This window comes from Malus domestica, chromosome 13 (genome assembly GCF_042453785.1).
Source record: "Malus domestica chromosome 13, GDT2T_hap1".
NCBI classification, from domain to species: domain Eukaryota; kingdom Viridiplantae; phylum Streptophyta; class Magnoliopsida; order Rosales; family Rosaceae; genus Malus; species Malus domestica.
This window is the reverse complement of record NC_091673.1, coordinates 8,592,887-8,615,817: the sequence shown is the minus strand read 5'-3', so window position 1 is coordinate 8,615,817 and position 22,931 is coordinate 8,592,887. Positions and strand designations below refer to the sequence as shown.

Sequence of the window (22,931 nt, the reverse complement as noted above, 5' to 3'; positions counted from 1 at the left end):
TGTTCATAAAAGAAAGAAAATAATTGATGGTAAACAAACTTAACAATCATCTCTATCGATTTAAAATTTCAAAGACTAAAATGAAAGTTATACCAATATAGACGACCATTTTAGCAAAAAATGCCTAACAAAATTCAAACCCACAAATAATAGCAATATGACGGGATGGGATGAGTCATCAAACTCACAATTCTTCTGTCAACAAAAAGAATAAAATTGTACAATATTTTTGCTATAAGTGTATTAGTAGTTTGTAAAGGACTTGGATTGTCTGCCCTCCCATTTCGATGCCCTCCTCGTGCTTTTCTGTTTATGTGGTCACGTTTAAACCACGTCAACATTTTATATTACTATTTCTTTTTGTTTTATTATTTTTATAAAAAAACAATATAAAATGTTGACGTGGCTTAATCGTGACCACACAAAACAGGAGGACACGGGAGGGCATACAATCCAAGTCAGTTTGTAAACCGTCTGTGGGAGAGGATAAGGTCCCACAGCCCATCACTGACTGCAGCTCCACTCCAATCCACATCGCGCCCGCCAGGTGCCCTCAGCATACGTGTCGTCCTATCCCAAACGACCTCCTTTTATTTTTTATTTTTTTTATTTTTGGCTTTCCGGATAAAGCGCGCAAATAGCTGAAGTTTCCATTTATAGCTGATTTTCCCTCCCCTCTTTATTTTCTTTTCTCTGTTATTTTCTTCCAATCCAAACAGCCGATTTTCCGAGAAAATAAAATAAAAGAAAAGGAAAATCCGGTTCTCTCTCTCTGAGATTTATCAAAATAAACAAACAAACTCTGCCTCTCAAAACTCACCACTTGCATTTTAATTATTACAAAAGGATTCAGAAGAGAAAGAACTCTATCCAATCCAAACCGACTTCTTTATCCGATTGCCTCGATTCTAGCAAAAATTCGCCCAAATTTCGATTTCGATTTCGATTTCGAAGGATTTAGGTTTTTTTTAAGAGTTGTTGACCTCAATTTTCTAAATTTCCCGAGAAAATAAGAAGGAAAGATGATGCGGAGGCAGCAGGAACAAGACCAACAATCTAGGGTTTTCTACGAGCTATCGGCTCTGGTTCTTAACCTCCTCCGATCTCCACCCACGCCGATTCAATTCTCCGATAACTCCACGGTGATGCCGCCGTCTTCGTCTTCGTCGTCGTTGAGGCGGCCGCCGGCGGCGTCGACGGCGCAGATCTCTCCGGCTGGGTTCGCGTCGTTGATGCTGGGGATTTCGATGGCTCTGATGCTGTGCGGATCGGTGACTTTCTTCATTGGGTTCTTATTGATGCCGTGGGTGCTGGGATTGGTGATGGTGTTGTATGTGGCGGGGATCCTATGGAGCCTCTCCGTCTTGGGGAAGTCGATTCTTTGCTACGCCTCTGCTCCGTCGACACCGCGGAAGGATATTCCTGGTAAATTCTGTTCCTTTTTAGCGTTAATTCTCAGCGTTTAATATTTGTTTTTGTCTATTGGTGGATAATCTGCTTCTGTTTTTAAGGCTTTTTTGATGTTGTTCGTCTGTATTTTTGGTATGAAATTTGTCTGGTTTTTCCTTGTGTATTATATCATTAGTTTCCATTTGCTAAACATATTTTATATGGAAGATTATATATTCTTTAATTAGAACCAGAAAGGGGGTAATATTTGGAAACATTTTGATTTAACATTTGATGTTAAATTTACTGACTTTGATTGGAATTGGAATATCGCGCGATTGGGGAAGAACTATACAAGCAGCTAGAAATTAATCTCAAACCATTTGCTCTGTTAGAGCGCGGAGCCATGTGCTGCATATGCATTAGTATCTGGCTTTCCCTCGGCCCCCCATCTGTTCGTCAAATTCCGCTTTGATTGCTGCCACAACTGTGCCAATTGTCCAACCTTCATCCATCATTGATGAAAAAGTATTAAACTTCATTAATACCCTTCGATTCAGAAATGCATATGATCGTTCAATAAGAAAACGTCATGAGGAAAATTGATTTGGACATCTTTGTTTATTGGTATCCTAGGAATACTTTGTTTTTTTCTTCTAAATTTCTCATCTGTTAATTTGAGCAGTCTCACAATCTTGAAGTTCCTGTAACAGAAGAAACAGATTGGAAGGTTTTGTTTGCTTTGTAAAGCCGCTAAGGAAGATAAACACTAGTGTTGAATATGCAATGAAATCATTGAAATGTGACCTGGCCTGACTAACCAGGGTTTAGATTCATCAAACCCAATTGAGGGATGAACATGCTAGCTCGGATTTAAATTTAGTTAGAACCCTGCTCGGATTGGATGTAGGTCCATGTGGCTGTTCACAAAGCGTTTTGGCTTGTTGGCAAGGAACATAGGTATTGAAAATGATAGAACCCTGCTCGGATTGGATGTAGGTCCATGTGGCTGTTCACAAAGCGTTTTGGCTTGTTGGCAAGGAACATAGGTATTGAAAATGATATCTGAAGTATAATTAGTCGGGGGTATATTTTTATTAAAAAATTTAAGGAAATATTATGGGAAGTTAAGGCCTGAGAGGACGTGTTTGACATTTAGTTATTTTTTGGTTCATCGTCCCTGCTCTTTTCCCCTGTCAAGGTTAATGGTGTAGTCCCTGTTCCCCCGTTCATTCTATACGCACAGGAAATATTATTTGCTGCCTCGATTGGTACTTCTCTGAAGATTGTTAATAACTGTCAGCGTAAATTTCCTATTGGTGCAGCATGGAAGCTATTGTGAAGGAGAGGGAGGAGGTGGTTCAAGAGAGTTGATATGTCTTACAGAAGGACGGAGCAGCAGCAGCAGCACAGATGTTGTTCTTGTGAGAGTGGTGCTGCATATAGGTAAAGGAATGTTGTATAGGCAGCCTGGGGCGGAAAATTAAATACGAGAGCTTGTTGAAGTAATTGATGCATGAACAGTGGATAAATGTTTTATTAATACTCTACTGAATACGAGGAAATGGCTTCTGAAATAGTGAATTGTTGAAGGATGGTGGAATTCCTAGTTTTGGGGAGATGGAGGGGGATGTCGCTTAGCCTCTTCGTTGTTCTGATAGCTGTGTTGTTCTGTACATATACATCTCTATATATCTCTTGTTCTCAAATCTGTAAAAGTTTATAGCTCAGCTCAACATTTCTTCGTTTTCTGGAACAAATGATCTTTTGTTGTAAAATTGATGGTGGGTGTAATGGAATAAATAAACAAGATACAAAATTTACAAGGTTCCTCTACAGTCAGTGTGACTGGAGTACATCCTCGGGTTAGCATTGATGCTTTCACTATAATCTGAAAAATAAGAGTACAAAATTGTTAACTTTCCACCAACGTGACGACTACAGGTCGTTGTAAATATCAATTCTTACCGGAATTTGGTGTGGCGCTTTTGGCGCTTTAGGAAAGATGAAAAATGGACATACCTTTTATTCTGTGAGATTTTAACTGACAGAGGTAAGAGGTAGATAGTGCTTCACCGGATTTATGACGTTGTGCTTTCCACTGACATGAGAGCTTCTCGTGCTGATAATGTGTTGTAAAATTGATGGTGAGTGCAGTGGAATAAATAAACAAGACACAAAATTTACGAGGTTCCTCTACAGTCAGTGTGACTGGAGTACATTCTCGATGCAGCATTGATGCTTTCACTATAATCTGAAAAATAAGAGTACAAAAATAACTTTTCTTCCTCTCTTTTCTCTCTTCCTCTTCTTTCCTCTCTCTCTCTACCGTGATTCTCTCTACCTCTTCTTTCCTCTCTCTCTCTACCGTGATTCTATCTACCTCCTTTAATTGCAGTCGGAGCGCTCTATTTATAGAGCGGCTCCAAACAAACAAGTTCTTACAGTTTGAAATTTACATCGCATGTTTTGAAAAACAACCATTTTGTTTCCAAAGTCTATTTCAACTTGCAAGGGCATTGACAATGTGTGTGTGGGCATTCATAACAATACCAATGTTTTCAACACCCCCCTTGGATGCCCATATATCAACATGAGTTACCTCGTTAAAACCTTGATCTGTTTTGGATGCTCCCCCTGATGAGAGCAGCTCCAGCAGGAGCATTTGCTCGGGGGACAGTGGATTGAACAGTGGGCTGTTGCCTGGTGGACATGCTCCAGCGTTTGGGAGCCCGAGGGACAGGCCAAGCCCGAGCGATAGGCCCGGCAGCGATTGCCAGCCCGAGAGCCATGTGACGCAAGGCTGACGTCGGGGCGACGTCAGCCATCATCTCCTCTGCAACGATTGAGATCCCATTCTAAATTGCCCGGATCCAGGAACGCTATGCTCATCAGGAAACCCAGTTCGATGAACAGCCACAACTTCTTCCACGAAAAAGGTGGGACAGCCATGGACTCGTCGTCGACGGCATCGTCGAAGATCAGGATCTTCTCCCGCGCCTCGAACGCGACCTCCTCCTCGTCGTCCCATGTCGACGACGATAGCGACAGGGACTGCGGCTGCAGTAGGCGGTTAGTTTCGTCATCATCCGCGCCGTCTCGCAGCTTCCGTGCGTTTTTTTTTTGTTTTTTTTAGTTGTGGTGAACTGTTGGAAATAGTGTTGGATTCCCTTATAATATTAATATAATTAATAATATAATATTAATTTATACAAAGTAAATAATATAATATTAATTATAAATAAAAAATACTAATATTTTATTACCAATTGCCAGGGCTATTCAGTGTAGGGGTGGAGATGCAAAAGGCAATTGTCAGGGGAATGCACTATTCATTAAGGGCAGTTACTGTTCACTAGGTGGATTAAATAGTGAATAGTCTAGGGGGAGGGCTCCTACACTGGAGTTGCTCTGAGTATCTCCCCCTGTTTTCAAATCATTTAAGCTGATCGTTGATCATTCTGCTTCAGTCTCTTAGTAAGAAGAGTTGCCGAAAGAGGTGCTTTACTTGTTGTTAACTTTCCACATGTTTGTTCTTGAACTGAGCTAGAGGGCTTTCTGTTATACTTGCTTCAAAAGTCTGAATTTACTCATTTTATCTAGAGCTGAATTTTATTTAAGGATGGTGGACACTTAATCTTGAATCGGACTTGTGATTTCTTCAAGGACTTCGAGGCTTGATCTTGAATGAAATTGGACCATGAGGAACTTCACGTGGCAAGTGATCTTCGGTTTTGTCGGGGATGAATCAACACGTGTTTGTTGCGCTTGTCTCCACATGCTTCAATGTATCATTTTCACTTTCCTTACTTGCTCCCTTTGCTTAAGTAGTATTTTCCTTGGTTTTCCCCCATGCACGTGTGACATATTCTCCTGCAGTATTTGCCATCTGATGCAGGAATGGAATGCAACCCTTGCATTTGGATGGTTCATCACTTCTTGGTGACTGGAGACCCAGCTCTAACAACAGTTGAAGATGACTACTCGAGAGCTAGGTAAGCAATCAGGAAAGGTTCCAGGCAGTCGGTTCCTTACCGGGAGTTTGAGTGGAGGTTCCGACATATTGCTTTCTTTATCATTGTCTTTGCAGGTAAGAACAAGGACAACGGAAATGACAGAGAGATTGCATGATATGAGATACTCTTGCTTTCGACCCTGATGATATGAGATACTCTTGCTCTGGTGTGACTTGTTTTGAAAAGGTATTCTCGGAGAGAAAGAAAACTGAGTATGTTAAGAGGTTTGGTTGCAGATGCATCTTCGGCAATGAGAGAGAGAGTTAAGAGTTTTGGATGTGTTCCTTGCCATGGAGGATGAAAGTTGACATCTATAAAGATTTCCCCAATAACAGGTAGTGGTGTGGATGTGACTTTGTCATCCACGCTTGTCGGCAACATTGTTGTAGTTGGAATAGTGAAATTCACGCGTTTTTAACTTTATCAGAGATCTTTGACAAAATTGTACGTGATATCCAAAAGCTGAGATTGCGTCTGAAAAATGCCAACAAACTTTATTCAGGAAAAACTGGCTTTTGAAATTCAGAGAGTTGTGCCTCTTCGATATCTGAACAAGTGGCTTTGTTGCCTCTTCTTTTATAGAGGTATTGATTGTATTCAAATTTGCACACTTTGAAGATTTCCCACTTGTGAAAATTGTCTCTACTGTATTTATGAGATTTCACTATATCCAACCTTTTTCTTTCATCAATTTCTGAAAATGGCTTGCCCATATAACATTTGCTTAGATTTGAGTCTTAGGACTAATACAGGCGAGCTCTATCATGATAATATATGGTGCCCGTCTTTGTTATCTTCAAATGGTCCCCTTAGGGTTGGGAACTTTGTGATGAAGAATGACCTAACCGCTACAGTGGTAGCTAGGAATCTTCTCACTCCCAAGGTTAACAGAATCCTTTCAAACTGGTCTGATGAGTCGGCCGTTCAAGACTCATTGGCTCTTAGTATTCAATGTGCGAGCTCTGTTTCTAATATGGGCCAACGTCTACTTGTTCGATCTCACCAAGTTGAATCATTGATGGCTGAGGTGGCAAGTCTTAAACAAGAGATTAGATGACTCAAGCACGAGAATAGAATGTTACACATGCTTGCAAATAATTACTTAACGAGCATGAAAAGAAAGCTCGATCAGCTACTAGAATCCGAAGGTCGGACTCAAAATGACAATCAAGGGTTCAAGTCTTTATTCCAAAGACACCCATTGTCTCAACCGTCTGAAGTTTCACCAAATACTGAGGTTCCAAATAATCAACCTCTGGTGCCTCCTTCTTCTGGAGTACTTCCGAGTACTGAGGCTTCACATGAGCAACCTTTGTGAAGTCTCCCTCATGTTTTCATGTGTACGTACATGTCTGTAATTTCTCGGAGATATCAATAGATAAGCTTTATTTCATTCAATGTATTGTGTCAAATACAATAAAGCATATATTGCACTAAGATGTGGTACTTCTTGACCAAATATCAATTCAACTTTTCCCTCACGAAGATAAATGATCATTCTTAGTGTCTAAATATTTGAGTATTCACCTCATAATCTTCAATCCATATAGTACTTTAATATCATAAACATCATGGATAATATTCGTGTTGGCGTATTGTTTGATCTGTAGTTCGAGACAATATTTCTCTCAACACTTTATAATCTTTCTTGACTCTTCAGGAGTCTCAATTTTAATATCATCAACTCTTCAGAAGTTCTAATTTAATGTCATCGATTCTTGCAAGAGATTTTAGTATGTTGCAACAATATCATAATGATAGTACTTACTAAGGCAATTTATACCATCCATTGGTATTGAGTACATATTTTATGCTTTACCCTTCCGGGGCTTACTTCAAGCAATATGAATCATTCAGGGATTTTCTACACTTCATGACACATTTTCCTTTGGAATTTATACAGAGCAACTTGTTCCCATATATAATTGAGGGATTTACTTATAGAGATATGATGCGGGCGACTCACAACCCTTCATATATAATTCTCCATTCATATGAACTCGTTTACAAAAGTATAATTTCAGGTTTCAATTAGTAACCTTGTGTCATATCATGTGAGTGTATTTCACTGCATTACAAATGCCTATATGTAACCTTTTGGGTTCAACATCTTTTGGCTATTTGTGTTGTATTCAAGTATATATGTCTATTTTTCCATGTTCTTACAAAATTGTAATGGAATTGCCTTTCTCCATCTTTGTTTTTCGTTGAAAAGAACGAGACTCAATATCAACACAGCTCATTGATGATTTTAGTAGCTACTTGTAAAAACCAAAATTACCATTGGTTATCATCAATCCGTGATCCCATATTCTCCTGTGCATGCGCATGCATAAAAACTTTTTATTTCTTTGGATATCCATTGCCTCTTCAAGGGCATTACACTATCTCTTCCAGGATAGTCGTAATTTAAAGAATGCGGATCATAACCTCGTCTTGAGCGTTATAGAGCTTGAATTTTAATCTCCAATTCCGGGAGTTGAGTCATTGGAACCTATATGTCTATCGTGCTTCATGCATGAGACATTAACATTCCCATGTCCGCGGATTGTCCTTTTTGGGATGTGTATCCATGCGGCAACTGTCATGCTTCTGGTATGCAATAGTTATGCTTTGGGAATGTAATAATTCAGTAATGTCATATTCTTCTTCTTTCCAAAGACTGAATCTTTTGAGTCTGAGGGTTTGTCACGCTTCAGGCGTGTAACAGATAACTCATTTACTGCCTCATTATTTTGTCTAAACAGGGACATCAATTCTTGTAGGCACATTTGCAACAAGTATATGTGATTTAATCACTTTCGTTGCATCATTAAATGCATCTGGCATTTGATTGACACATCATTGCATCATTCAATTATTCTTACTTCATTTTCTCATTGATTGCTTCGTGAATCAAAATAAGACAAATTCTCTTTGTTTTTCTGGAATGGTTTTTTCTCATCATTCTTCTGGAATGATATTTTCTCATTGTTCTTTTGAAATGATATTTTCTCCCCCTAACGGCAGGAAAATTGTCTTATCAAAATGACAATCCGCAAACCATGCAGTAAATATATCACCAGTCAAGGGTTCTAAATATTGAATGATAGATGGTGTTCAACATCAATGCCCATTTCAGTACGTTGTGGCAGTGCAATAGGCACATAGATAACACAACCAAAAACTCGTAAATGTATAATGTTTGGCTAGTGCCCAAACACTAGTTGTACTGAGAAATATTGATGATTGGCAACTGGTCTCAACCGAACTTAATAATGTGTCATGTAAAATGACATGTCCCCATGTAGAAAACTGGCAATTTCGTTTTCATGAGCAGAGCGCGGGTAATCAATTTCATCCGCTTAATAAATGCTTGATCTTGAGGATCAAGGGACTTTATGCTTGATCTTTTTTTGTATAATAGAACTTCGGGTCTAATCATTTTTATATGATGAGAATCAAGATACTGCAAGTTCTGATCTAATCAAGGAATTCTGGGTCCTTGTTATACTCATCGTAACAAAAGATAAGTACAATAAATAAATTAAAACAATATGCGGTAATTCCAGCCATAGTAAATAAATTGCATTTAAGTAAATAAAGCTTGTGATAAGGGCTTTAATTTAGCATCATTCACATAAATCAAAACTTAAAGCAGTAGGCGGTAAAACCGTCCATGATAAATAAATTGATTTAAAGTAAATAGATCTCGTGAAAGGGTTTTAAACCAACACCAATTCACATAAATAAATATATATTTTTTTCTTCTTTCTTTTCAGATGGTACAACACCATCCAAAAAGTCTTCACCCTTTTGGTTTTTTTTTTCCTAGTTTCCACATGGTGTCTGACACACCATCATTTTTCCTTTTATTTTATTATTTTGTCTTATGTTTTTCAAAAGGTGTTGATGCACCATTTCATTGCTTTTGCCTATTTTTCTTTGCAAAAACCCACAGACTATTACTTTTTCCATGGGAGAGGCCAGATAAGATATACCATTTTCCATCCCCGTGTTTTCTTCAATTTTTCTTGCATGGCCTAGAGAACATGGCATCGCGAAGTAAGAACCTCTATATAGGAACATAAATGACAGCGGGATTGATGGAGGTATAAGAGAGGGAGGCCTGTGTGGAGTCAGTCTTGCCATCACCATCTCAAACAACCGAGTATTCATGGGAGTTCTCGAGATCCGTCGAAAACGACGCAATCTGGGTTTCGAAGTCTGATGAGATTCTTCTGGATCTTTGGAAACCAGTTGTCAGGTACGAGTTTTCTTATCTCGTGACGACTACAGGTCGTTGTAAATTTCAATTCTTACTAGAATTTGGTGGGGCGCTTCTGGCGCGTTAGGAAAGATGAAAAATGGACATACCTTTTATTCTGTGAGATTTTAACTGACAGAGGTAAGAGGTAGATAGTGCTTCACCGGATTTATGACGTTGTGCTTTCCACTGACATGAGAGCTTCTCGTGCTGATAACGTGTTGTAAAATTGATGGTGAGTGCAGTGGAATAAATAAACAAGACACAAAATTTACGAGGTTTCTCTACAGTCAGTGTGACTGGAGTACATCATCGGGGCATCATTGATGCTTTCACTATAATCTGAAAAATAAGAGTACAAAAATAACTCTTCTTCCTCTCTTTTCTCTCTTCCTCTTCTTTCCTCTCTCTCTCTACCATGATTCTCTCTACCTCTTCTTTCCCCTCTCTCTCTACCGTGATTCTCTCTACCTCCTTTAATTGCAGTCGGAGCGCTCTATTTATAGAGCGGCTCCATACAAACAAGTTCTTATAGTTTGAAATTTACATCGCATGTTTTGAAAAACAACCATTTTGTTTCCAAAGTCTATTTCAACTTGCAAGGGCATTGACAATGTGTGTGTGGGCATTCATAACAATACCAATGTTTTCAACATCTTTCACTTTTTGTTTTGTGCATATTTGTATCTTGGGACTGGTTTGTCAACGATAAGGTTGGTAGTAACTTGTGTGGGCAGGGATGGGAAAATTGTAGGGGAATTTAAAGTCGTTCACTTAAATGTACGCAATCCATCCAGTGGGAAATGAAGAGGCACGGGATGTGGATGGAATCATCTCCATAACGAATTAATTTGACCAGCTGTCATTTTAGGTAACAGAGACTTTCATGACATGAGTATATTGTTGTTGCACTGTCGTTTTGTATCAATAATGTAATGTTCTGTGTAAATTTCCTTCTACAAGGCATTGCACCAATAACACTGGGCGCTACAGTTGTCATGAACTCGTGCCATGCAAGTTCTCCAAAAAGAGAATGGTGCCGTATTCTTTTTTTATTCAGGTAAGTAGTGGGGATGTAGGCTGCCATTAGTTGTGCATTGTCTCCTGTCTTTTTCTCGATAATTCATAATGTTATCTATGAGAAAATTGATTGATTGTCAAGTAGAAAACAAAAGCGTGCAGCGATGCCCGACAAGTCAGTGAGGGGTTGCGATGTGTACAAGTTACAACCAAGGAAGATTCTGAAAATGTCAAAAGCCCAAAGGAAAATGACATCAAACTGCCAAGTGTTCAAGAACCGACAATGGGGTGGTTTTCTCTCGATCAAGTCTGAATCTCATTGGCCATTGGGTCAATTCAGCTTTAAGCAACCAGGGAAAGAGGCAATAGTGCTTCTCACGTCAAAATAAAGTTTCGATCTTTTGATCACCTAATGCTTAAGAATTTATGGTCATTCAATTTTGACCATAAGGAAAAATTAGAAAATAACTTCTTAGATGTAAAGAGCCAGTAACGTTCAATAAAAATTAGAGAATACAAGAAATTTCCAAAAAAAAAAAGGTTCGAAGGAGTACATGATAAGGAAAAACTTAGAACATCAAACAGTACTGTTCAAATTCAAAACAAGCAATCTGAACAAAGTATGCATATTGAAATTAAATGAAATAATTAAGAAAGCAAATCTCTAAAGTGGAAACTAAGGTAATGGTCATCCAGTGTAGATGTGAACGCCAACAGCGATGAGGAAGATGGTGAGGAGGCCGAAGAAGATGATGGTGTGGACGAGGATCGATATCCCGCTCGTATGCATGTTCCCAAACTCCACCACCTTGCCCCTTCCCGGCAGTTGGAACAGCAGCCCCGGACTCAGAAGCACGAACAGCACCACAGCTATCACCACCGGCCCCCAATCCGCCATTCTATCTTTACGATATATGAGATGATCTTCCTACTGTTTTTACTTCTTTGTGTGCAAGTGTAGGCTGTTACAAAGAGTTTGTGTGTGGTATTAAAAGGGAAGAAAGAAGAGAATCAAAGAGTGTAAGTAATTAAGCAACGGAAGAAAGGAATGTTGAAAAGAAGGAGCATCAGTGTTGATTGTGGATCAAGAAATCTTCTGCCACCTCTTTATATATATATACAGGAAAATGATAAATCATCATATTTGGCCGGTGCCTTGTGGAATGGATGATGCTAATTAGACATATGGCAAAGCAGCAACGTGATGAACAAAACCCTGTAAAAAGCCGTGGTTGATGACCATTTTCCTTAATCCTTTTTTAATATTGACGATGTCACCATATTCAATTCAAGTCTAATATGTTTTAAAACGGACCACTGTGACAAATGGCTCCAAATACCGATGTGCTACGAAGTCCTGAACCGTTTTAGTCCATATCTAAGGTCATCTTCAACCGACTTGGTCAAAAGGAACATAGGGCTTAAAATAGCTCAAAATAATATGAAAACCGTCTCCAACCGAGGGCTAGGCCAAAGGGTTTGTGGGCCCCACCAGGCCCAAACCCCAACATCAGGCCAGCGGGTTGGCCATTTCCAGCCAGCCCTCCAGCTCAGCCCATTTGAATGCCAACGGCTACCTGGCGTCAACATGATGCCAGCTAGCAACGGCTAGCTAACGTCATGCTGCCATCAGGTTACTGTTGAAATTTGAAAATTTTTTTTTGGACGAATTTAAAAAAAAAAATTCTAATTTTTTTTCCTATAAATACCTACATCATTGAAAGTTGAAGATAAGAAGTGTTACATAGATAAGAATCCTATCTAAAATTTGCACAACCAATTACATCTCGACACGTGTCACTCAAAATCCTATCCGAAAAATTATTAAGATTACATAAAGATAAGAAATCTGGAGAGTTACTCACCTTAGCGATACGTGTTACTTGAAATTCTATTTGAAAAATTATTGAGATTACATAAAGATAAGAAATATGGAGAGTTAGTCATGTGTTATTTGAAATCCTATCCAAAAAATTATTGAGATTATTTAAAGATAAGAAATCCAGAGGCTTATTTATTTGGCGAAAAGTGACACTCAAAATATGTCTGAAAACCTTATTTTAATATGGTAGTTTAATTTAATTAACCATATTAATTTAATTAAAATAATCAATTATGTTTGGCATTTTGGTCCCCTCGGTTGGAGATGATTTTTTGTCAAAGGGCTATGTTTGGCATATAGCCCTTGGAGATTATATAAAATATGGCCTAACATTGTTAATTAAAATATATTTTCTTGCATAATTATAGGGCTAAAAAGAGTCTTTTGACCCTCTTCTTTCGATTGGAGATGGCCTAAGTTTAATACGTTCAAAACCAGCATGCAGGTGCATGGATATAAGCCCTAGACGACGAAACTCCGTTCACAGTACAGTTTGGGTTCCCCCACAATTCTTGAGCTTAATTAAAATTTTACAAATCATCAAAATCAACATCAATTAAAAATCAAAGCATAATACCAAAATACTTATGTGAGTTTAAACAATTTCAACAACCCTCTTAGATATCTAACTCAAACCCACTTCGATTTCTACGGCGAATCCTAACACCCATCTCGCGACTTCTCGGTTTCATCGTTCACCTCTATGATTTCAATAGATGATTTCAGTTCGATCCCAGTTCAAATTCAGTGGGACACTGAATGGCTTTTTTTGTTTTTTTGTTTTTTTGTTTTTCCCTTTCCTGTTGGCATGAAGAGAACGTTGAATGAGTTTAAAGGAACAAAAAGACAAATTTAATTGAGAGTTTACGAAACTTTTAATTTTGCGTTTAGATACTAACGGACTTTACCACAGGAGTTTAAAACATAATTTTTTAACTATAAAACAATTTAATCCGTTTCGTTTTAAATTGCAACCATATTATATTTCGACCATCCAAATCAGTGAAAAATATTATCTGTGCCCTCTTCATTCATATTGACCCTCTATTCTTTTGAGTAATGCCAGATAGACCAATTTTTTAAAACAAAATATGCAAACTATATGATATAGCACTAATAGGAAATAAGCACGTTAATCAACACTTAAATCATAATCCAATTATCAACAACCATGTCATATGATTTTTAAAATTTGGTTTTAAAAAGTTGATCTCCCGAGCATTATTCTATTGTTTTTACTGAACATCCCTGTGCAGCTACATATACTTTCAATTGATTGTAGTGCATGTCGTCGCATATATACTTTCATATATATATATATATATATATATTGATTTTAACTACGGAAATATCAGGTTGCAATATTACATGGACCACGCCCGCTATTTCGCTCGAGTCTGCTTTATCCACGAGTAAGAGCTAAAGTCAATCATCAATGAAATAGGCACATCGAAATCCAATGATCCAAATCCAACCTTCCACCATCCAACGTAAATGTTACCGCTGTTTTTACTTTCCCAACCCAAATTGCGAAAAATAGAATACCACCCTTCATCAATTAATCAAAGCCGCCAAAAACTTACATATTATTGCTGAAAAATCCCAAAACATTTGTAGTTGAAATGTTACAAATTCATGAAGTAACACAGAATATCGATGAAACAAAAGTTGATCACATTGTTCAGATTGTGTCCATTTTTACCTCGATCGGTACACAGGAGGTGGAGTAACTTAAGAATTTTAGTTAACCAAGGTAAAAATGAACCTTGATGGCCAACAAAAAGACACAAATGAGACCAAAGTAGAGGAGGGAGTGAATCATGATGGCTGCACCGCTTGTGTGGAAGCTGCCAAACTCCACAAAGCCATGGCGGCCGGGCAACTGGAACAGCAAGCCCGGAGATAACAAAACGAACAGCACCACCGCCACGAAAACCGGGCCCCAGTCCAACATCCTTAAGCTCGCTTTGTATTTCTACTACTGATCTAGAGTTTTCGCAGGATCTTTTGCGTGCCCAATAAACCGAGGAAGTAATCAGTTGATAGATACGTAATAATAATAGTAGTAGTGCTCCAGTGAGAATTATGGTAGGATTGGATTTGGGGTTATATATATATGTCGAGAAGACTTTGATGGGAAGGAACCACTGACTGACTGGTTGAAGCGAGATAAAGAGAGAGAAGAGAGTTTGTGGGGCGGAGGGTTGGGGAAACAAGTCACTTGGATTCACTGCCGCCGTCCCATTAAGATCTGTCTGTGTGTTTCTGCCATGCATGTGACAACGAATAAGAGCCAGAGGTCCTTGCTTCTTACGCTTCTTTCTCGTTTACGTTGCTGCTGTGCCACTGCTGGCCCGTCACAAATATGTACGTATCATTTTGACTTAATTAACCCACGTTTGAACCCTATCCATTTGTGTTTGTGTATTACTGGGCTAATCACCACAGAGTCCCTGTCGCTTTTTATTAGCTGAAATCCTCAACAATTTGCAACATTCTCTTGTTTTTTTTCATGTTTTTATTTTTAAATTTATTAATATTGAGGGGAAGCGAAAGTTTCGAGACTATTACAATATTTCAGAGAACATGAGAGTTTCAAATCCGAGAAACATGTTGTTTGGACCCAAAATTACACTATCGACCCAAGTAATCGAGGCCGTTGAGTAAGCATACCTCTATATAGAAAAGTGAAGATAATTTTATTAGGGTAAAGTACAAAAAACTACCTCAACTATTGGTGTTACGACACTTTCATACCTCATCTTTTAAAATTGACAACGTCATACCTTATCTTACGAATTTGTGTCAATGTTATACATCCGTCAGTTTTTCTGTTAATTTCTCAGTTAATTGCTGACGTGGCTTGATCCGGAACTCATTTTCTATTAAAAAATTATTAAAAACTCAAAAAAATCATTTAATATTTTTTAAATATTAAAATAATAAAGAAAAGTAAAAAAAAAAAACCAACAATCAATTCGTTCCCTTCCCCCCTTCTCTCTCTTCTCCCCATCTTCTTCTTCTTCCCCCTTCCTGCAACTTCAACCCAGAAAAAAAAAAAAAAAAAAAAGAGGAAAAAAAAAAAATCCAATTTGTCTTCCCCGCTCCCCACCCCCTCTTCTCCCCCACACCCACTCTCCACATCCAACCTCCCCACCTTCCCACCCACCCTCTGCACCCAACCTCGCACCCATTACTTGCAACCAAAAAAAAAAAAAACCCAGATCTCGTTAAGAACTTGGGCGTGGAGAAAATGGGGGGAATGGATGTGGAGGGAAAAGGGTGGGTACGCGGGGGGGGGGGGGGGGGTGGGGATGGACGAACTAGTATCTTTTTTTTTTTTCCTTCTCTCTCTTTTTCTTCTTCTTCTGCAGGTTGGGGGGGGGGGCGAGGCACCTTTTTTTTTTCTTTTCCTTCTCTCTCTTCTTCTTCTGCAGGTTGGGTGTGGGGATGGGGGGGAGGGACCTTTTTTTTTCTTTTCCTTCTCTCTTCTTCTTCTGCAAGTTGGGTGGGGGGGGAAATTTTTTTTCTTCTTTTTTCTGGGTTGCAGCACGTAGGAAGAAGAGGAAGGGAGATGAAGATGGGGGAGAAGAGAGGGGGCGGGGGGGGGGAGAGTTTTGTTTGTTTTTTTATTTTTTATTTTTTATTTATTTTCTGTCTGGGTTGCAGCAAATGGAGGGAAGAAGAGGAAAGAAGATGAAGATGGGGGAGAAGAGAGAGGGCGCCTGGAGGGTGAGGGACAAATTTTGTTTTGTTTTTGTTTTTTTTTTCTTTTATTTTTTCTAGGTTGCAGTAGGTAGGGAGAAGATGAAGGGAGATGAAGGTGGGGGAGAAGAGAGAGAGGGCGCAGGGGGGAAGTTTTGTTTAGTTTTTTTTTTTTTTTTTAATAACCTTCTTTATTATTTTAATATTTAAAAAATATTAATGATTTTTTTTAGTTTTTAATAATTTTTTAATAGAAAGTGGGTCCCGGATCAAGCCACGTCAGCAATTAACTGAGAAATTAATAGAAAAACTGACGGAGGTATGACATTGGCACAAATTCGTAAGATGGGGTATGAAAGTGTTGTGACACCAATAGTTGAGGTAGTTTTTTGTACTTTACCCATTTTATTAATATTAAAAGATAATGTTATCTTTTAATAATGATTTATCTTGACATTTTCTTATGAAAATAATATATCTCCAAGCTAAACAGGCGGCACAATTCAAGTTGATGTGGAAGTGTGGTTTGGATCAATTTTGATTAATAGATATGCACGACATCAGATAAATGAGGTCACTTGGAAACTACTGAGGGGATTGGATTATGATCAGATTATTATCCATTTAAATATGGTGATAATTAAAAATGAATTTAATATTCATAGGGTCAGGTTGCATGCGACAATGGGGTAAGGAAATGGTGACTTTGGGTGATGATGATGCGACAAGACCTAGAAAAGCTAGGTTTTTTATGGTGGTGTTATGATGACATAGGAAAGCCTAGCTAGCCTAGGTTTTTAGTCATGATAAGATAAGTCAGAATGAGCTTTTATTATTTTGAAAAATTAGCCATATGAAGATAGGCTTTAGATCCTATGCCAAGGATCAATCATTTTACGAGTTTGAGTTTCAGTCGGTTTCTGCAACATTATCTGACCGTGGAGAGCAAGTACTTCAATTCTATAAGTACAGAGGCGATGTGCAACGTGAAAGGCCCTATCCAATTCAACACACAAACTGCTCTGCGCAAACCCTCGCTCTACGCGAAACCTCTCAAACATCTTGAGATTTTTTATTTTCTTTTTTCGCCAACACATCTTCAGTTTGGATAAACAGCATTGTGAAGGCAACCGGCGAACATCTTCAGTTTGGATAAACATCACTGTTGTCGTAGAATCATCCGATTGTGGAGCACCTTCAGTTTGGATAAACAACACTGCGACAAGGCCGACTGGTTATCTATCCAAGTCTTGGTCGAGGAGGATTTTCAAATCCTTATCGGCAGAGGTCATCTCGTTAGCCTTCTCGGTGAAACGAGGTGTTACAAGTTACTATACTCGGCACATTGAACGCCGAGTCGTTTATGATTGGTTATTCGTAAGTAGGTTTTAGAGTTCGGCATTCTGACGGCCGAACCACTTTCACAATCAAGACATACATTTGTTTTGAGTATTTGTGTCCCTATACTTTGGTGTCGATTCGGCGTACTTATACTCTCACAAATATAATCACCGTGACCGAATCTGGCACCGACGATTTGTGAACTTTGCAAAATTAGTAGCTTTGTCTTCAAGCTCTAGAACCTGAAAGCTGAGACGTGTTCCTTCCTCAGCCACAGTCGCAAGATCAAGAAGTTAGCAGCGTACCTAACGCAACATCAACAAATTTTACTCCTCGGTCAAGCTCGGCCGACGAGTTGGCACGCCCCGCACAAAACCGAATGACGTAGTTAGCTCATAGATTACTCGGCCTGCGCGCCACGTAGGCTTGATAATTTTTAAGGTCAACACATGTGTAGATGTTTGTATTTTTAAATTTATTAATATTGAGGGGAAGCGAAAGGTTCGAGACTATTACAATATTTCAAAAAACATGAGAGTTTCAAATCCGAGAAACATGTGTAGAAACCCAACACTTTATCTATTGGGATATTGGACCACATGCAAAACATTCTCTTGCATTGAGAATGAATTCCATATTAATGGGATAAGAGACCTTATATAGACTTATAAGTAAGTTGGACTACTCTCCATACTGTCAATTGATTTTATGGTGAAACCATAACTTTTTTCACCTTGTTCATAAAATTAATTGGATGATGAACATACTAAGTAGGCTTATTAGGCAGTTGCAGTTTCAACACCTACTAATATACTATAATAGTTGAGTAATGCTATTCATACTATGTTTTTGTACCATATTTTCATACTACCTTAGGTGACATTTGATGTGGACTGTCACATCATTTGAATTAATCAGATTTTTAAATTTAATTCATTATTTAATAAACTAATAATTAAGAAAAACTAGTTAATTAAATGATGATTGTGGTATACGAGGAGTCTTTCTCCTTCCTTTCCTTGGGCTTTGCAAATTTTTTAAATAATATGGCTGTCCACATTAAATGTCATTTAAGGTGGTATATAAACGTGATATAAAAACATGGTATGAATATAACTCATAATAGTTTGTGCAAATGGTGTGCCCAAGTTTTCTGTCTTGCATCATCGTGTTTAACCATTCTAATGACAACCAAGAACCCACTCAATTTATGACCTCTCAACAAATTGACTTGTTTTGGATATATAAAGAACCATGAAATATAATATTGTTTATACCATACTTAGGGCATTCGTATTTAGATCTCGTACAAATACTCGGGGGACTTAAATGTAATTATGTAATAAAGGAAAGGGCAAATATGTAATAAGTGAGGAGCCCTTATTCTATAAAATGACTAATTACCCTCATAATTAGAGAAGGCCAACTCCTAGGCCTGAAGTCCCCTCACCCTTTCAAAACCTCTCATATTACAGAGGTTCTCTCCCTCACAATCCTCTCAGAGAAATACAATAATTAGTGTGGACGTAGCCCAAACCTTGGGGTGAACCACTATACATCTTGTGTTATTTACATTTCTTGCAGATTCACGGTCGGATTTACGTTGTTCCAAGACCTTCGATTTTGTGCATCAACATTTGGCGCCGTCTGTGGAAAACGACACGAAAAGCTATGTCGGTTCTCTCTCAATTTTTCACCTCCATCGTGAATTTGCAGAAACCCAAAAAACCAAAAACCTGTTGAGTCGCGGCAAAACCCATCTCTCAAAAATGCAAAAAAAAACCTAATCCTTCTCTTTCTTTCTCTTATTCGCGACCCAGTTTCTCTCTCCTCAATTTTGGCACAAGACCTTATTCTTCTTCAGCAGCTGAAGTACAGTCTTCTAGATCTACAACTTTCCAATCAATATCAACATTCATGAGCATCACTCATGTCAACATCCATGAGCATCACTCATGTCAATCAATATAAACATTCATGAGCATCACTCATGTCAATCAGCTTCAAAAGCTTCATTCACAGCGCTCTAGCTTCAAAAGCTTTATTTACAGAGCTCTAGCTTCAAAAGCTTCATTTATAAAAGCTCTAGCTTCAAAAGCTTCATTTACAGAGCTCCAACTTCAAAGCTTCACTTGCAAAGCTTCACCTACAAAGCTTCAGTGCAGAGTATACAAATACCACCTCCAAACAACCGTCACTTCGGCCCACACATGGATTCAATTTGAAGTCTCCAGCCAACAGACTCTATTGACCGAAGACTTGGGAGACTACACTATGTACCATATATTGGGCCTCATAAAAAATACTTGGGGGACTCTAACCCATCATTCATGTATTGAGGAGCGATCCCTTATTTTATAAAAATGACTCATTCACTTTCATTAGAGAGCACCCATTATTCATGTACTGAGGAGCGATCCTTTATTTTATAAAAGGGACCTCCTCACCTTCATTAGAGAGCATCATTGCCAGCTGAGCAACCGCTTCGCCGCGAGCATCACTCCTAACCCATCATTTATGTATTGAGGAGCGAGCCCTTATTCTATAAAAGGGACTCCCTCACCTTCAACGCCACAAGCCGAGCCAACCAAGGCAACATAAGTCACAAACCGAGCAGCCTCGCAACATGTGCTACTTCTAGTTGAGCATCATTTCATATTGGGCACCGCCGCATACTGAGCATCAGTTCAAGACGACATCTAGTTACTTCGGCCTACACATGGACTGAATATCAAGTCTCCAGCCAAAATACTATCTTGATTGAAGACTTGGGGGACTACTGTTTATACCATACTTAGGGCCTCCGTATTTAGATTTCATATAAATACTCGGGGGACTTAAATGTAATTATGTAATAAAGGAAGAGGCAAATATGTAATAAGTGAGGAGCCCTTATTCTATAAAAGGACTCATCACCCTCACAATTAGAGGATGCCAACTCCTAGGCCTGAAGTCCCTTCACCCTTTCAAAACCTCTCATATTACAGAGGTTCTCTCCCTCACAATCCTATCAGAGAAATACAATAATCAGTGTGGACTAGCCCAAACCTTGGGGTGAACCACGATACATCTTGTGTTATTTACATTTCTTGCAGATTCACGGTCGGATTTACGTTGTTTGAAGACCTCCGGTTTTGTGCATCAACAAATATTTGCACGTCCTTGATGCTAATTTGGTCCTATTTTTTGCCCACTATTTGTTTGGCATGTTAACTATTTTGCCCGAAATATGGTGACCGTCAAAATCGCACAGCAAGCCTGCCGGCACTAGTTTGTGATTGGTAAAGAGCTTCGTTTTCAGCTTGGGACCACATGTAAAACATTCTTTTGTGTTGATAAAGAATCCAACATTAATGAGAGAAGAGGCATTGCATAGATTTATAAGTAAGTTTGATTACTCTTCATATTGTTAATTATTTTTATGGTGGAACCATAACTTTCTTCATCTTGATCATAAAATTAAGAGGTATTCATTAATTCCCCCCCTGAACTTGTGATCATTGGCCAATTTCCCCCCTCAACTCTCATAATTAGTCAATTTGCACCCTACTGTTAATTTTTTTTTCATTTTCCATCTTTTTTTTTTCTTTCAATCTTTCTAATAACTTCCAACAAAGTACTAAAATTAACATAAAATCACCTGCATAATATAGGGTAAAATGTACAAAAACATAATACAATTAGTATGTGATATGGGTTGATTATAAGAAAAAGTTATGAATCGGGTTTAAAGCATGTAGAAGAAGAAATAATAAACCTAAACTCATGGATCATACCTATTTCAATAAAATGGGCCATTCTTAATAAGGAGTCGAAAATTATGAATTGACTAGCCATTTTTGCACTAAAGCTCGATTCTCCGCAATTTACTTGAACTTAGCTTTCACTTTTATAAAGAAAATTGTATTCACATACAAAAATGTACACATCAATCCTTTTCGTTATCAATTTTGTATAGTAAAAAATAAAATAAAATAACTCCATACTGATTTATTATGACTAATAATACTATCTATGATAAATTGTAAAATTCTAAATTTTAATCTATTTGTAATAGGATAAAGACATAGGAAAATGATTAACATACATCTTATTTAGTTTCTTACACACACTTGTTTAATTATGATCAAATTAAAAAATTAACAGTAGGGTGCAAATTGACTAATTATGAGAGTTGAGGGGGAAATTGGCCAAAATTAAAGTTGAGGGGGGAAATTGGCCAATAGTCACAAGTTCAGGGGGAAATTGATGAATACCTCTAAAATTAATTGGATGTTGAACATACTAAGTAGGTTTATTAGGCAGTTTCAGTTCCAACACCTACTAATATACTATGGGCTCGTTTGGATGTGCTTTTATAATAACTAAAAGCGCTTTTGGAAAAAATGTTTTTGGGTTCCAAAAGCTCTTAAAATATTTTTTACAAGAAGCACCAGTTATGTGCTTCTTCCAGGAAGCACTTTAAGTGCTTTTCCAGAGTTTACTTGCATATTTACTAAAGCTTGGTTCTAAAAACATTTTCACCAAAAGCGCTTTCAGTCATTTTAAAAACACATCCAAACAAGCTATATAATAGTTTGTGCAAATGGTGTGCCCATGTTTTCAAATCCGGATCAATGCCGGATCCTCTTTGTGAGGATCCCGGAGATCCATCAATCTTGTCAATTCATCGTACATTGTGTGGTTAGAAATTATTTTAAATATTATTATTTAAAATTAAACACAAGCAGTACTTGATAAAAACTGACCGTACGATGTACAATGAACGGATAATATTCACGAATCCTTAGGATTCTCACCAAAATGATTCGGAGAGGATCCGATTGGCATGTTTTCTGTCTTGCATATTCGTGTTTGACCATTCTAATGATAACCAAGAACCCACTCAATTTATGACCTCCCAACAAATTGACCTGTTCTAGATATATAAAGAACTGAAAATATGACTTTAGCCCCTGAAATTAAATTTTCTTCACATAAAATCCGTCATAAGTTTTTTACTTAAATAAAACTCATTAACTAGATTTCACATCAGCAAATTCATTAATTATATTTGAGTTTACACATTTAAAAATTGTTGATGCCCAAAACACCCATATTTGAATGTTTGATGTACACAATTAGTTCCATATAGATTGTCCAAGAGAATTAATGATTTTACGAAAATAATAAATAATAAATTTATTGCCTAATATATAATAACAACAAAACATGCCTAATATATGTAATAATACATGCTTAGTTAAGTCAACAAATTAAATTTTACATATAAATGTAGGTAAATTATTTCACACACATATATATAACCAAAAAAAAAATGCCTGGTATACGT

General features: G+C 37.9%; 3 protein-coding genes across 5 annotated transcripts; 1 reads left to right on the top strand and 2 right to left on the bottom strand.

Moving 5' to 3' along the window:
• Positions 1-538: 538 nt before the first annotated feature.
• On the top strand, positions 539-3,220 carry LOC103414343 (uncharacterized). Of its 3 annotated transcripts, none has more exons than XM_008352739.4 (2): positions 539-1,425; positions 2,715-3,220. In XM_008352739.4, exons 1-2 carry the CDS (start codon positions 1,023-1,025, stop codon positions 2,729-2,731), a joined length of 420 nt encoding a protein of 139 aa, XP_008350961.1. In that variant the 5' UTR covers positions 539-1,022; the 3' UTR covers positions 2,732-3,220. The 3 variants fall into 3 exon arrangements, with proteins under 3 accessions (XP_008350961.1, XP_070667193.1, XP_070667194.1); XM_070811092.1 differs by lacking the exon at positions 2,715-3,220 and adding an exon at positions 1,737-2,001 and having other exon boundaries at positions 651-1,425; XM_070811093.1 differs by lacking the exon at positions 2,715-3,220 and adding an exon at positions 2,300-2,639 and having other exon boundaries at positions 652-1,425.
• A 7,923-nt stretch (positions 3,221-11,143) lies between these two features.
• On the bottom strand, positions 11,144-11,946 carry LOC103423825 (uncharacterized). Its single transcript, XM_008361909.4, has one exon. The coding sequence runs from the start codon at positions 11,567-11,569 to the stop codon at positions 11,360-11,362; it is 210 nt and encodes a 69-aa protein (XP_008360131.1). The 5' UTR covers positions 11,570-11,946; the 3' UTR covers positions 11,144-11,359.
• A 2,165-nt stretch (positions 11,947-14,111) lies between these two features.
• On the bottom strand, positions 14,112-14,962 carry LOC103423824 (uncharacterized). The gene has a single exon (XM_017329124.3). It carries the CDS (start codon positions 14,505-14,507, stop codon positions 14,298-14,300), a length of 210 nt encoding a protein of 69 aa, XP_017184613.1. The 5' UTR covers positions 14,508-14,962; the 3' UTR covers positions 14,112-14,297.
• Positions 14,963-22,931: the final 7,969 nt, after the last annotated feature.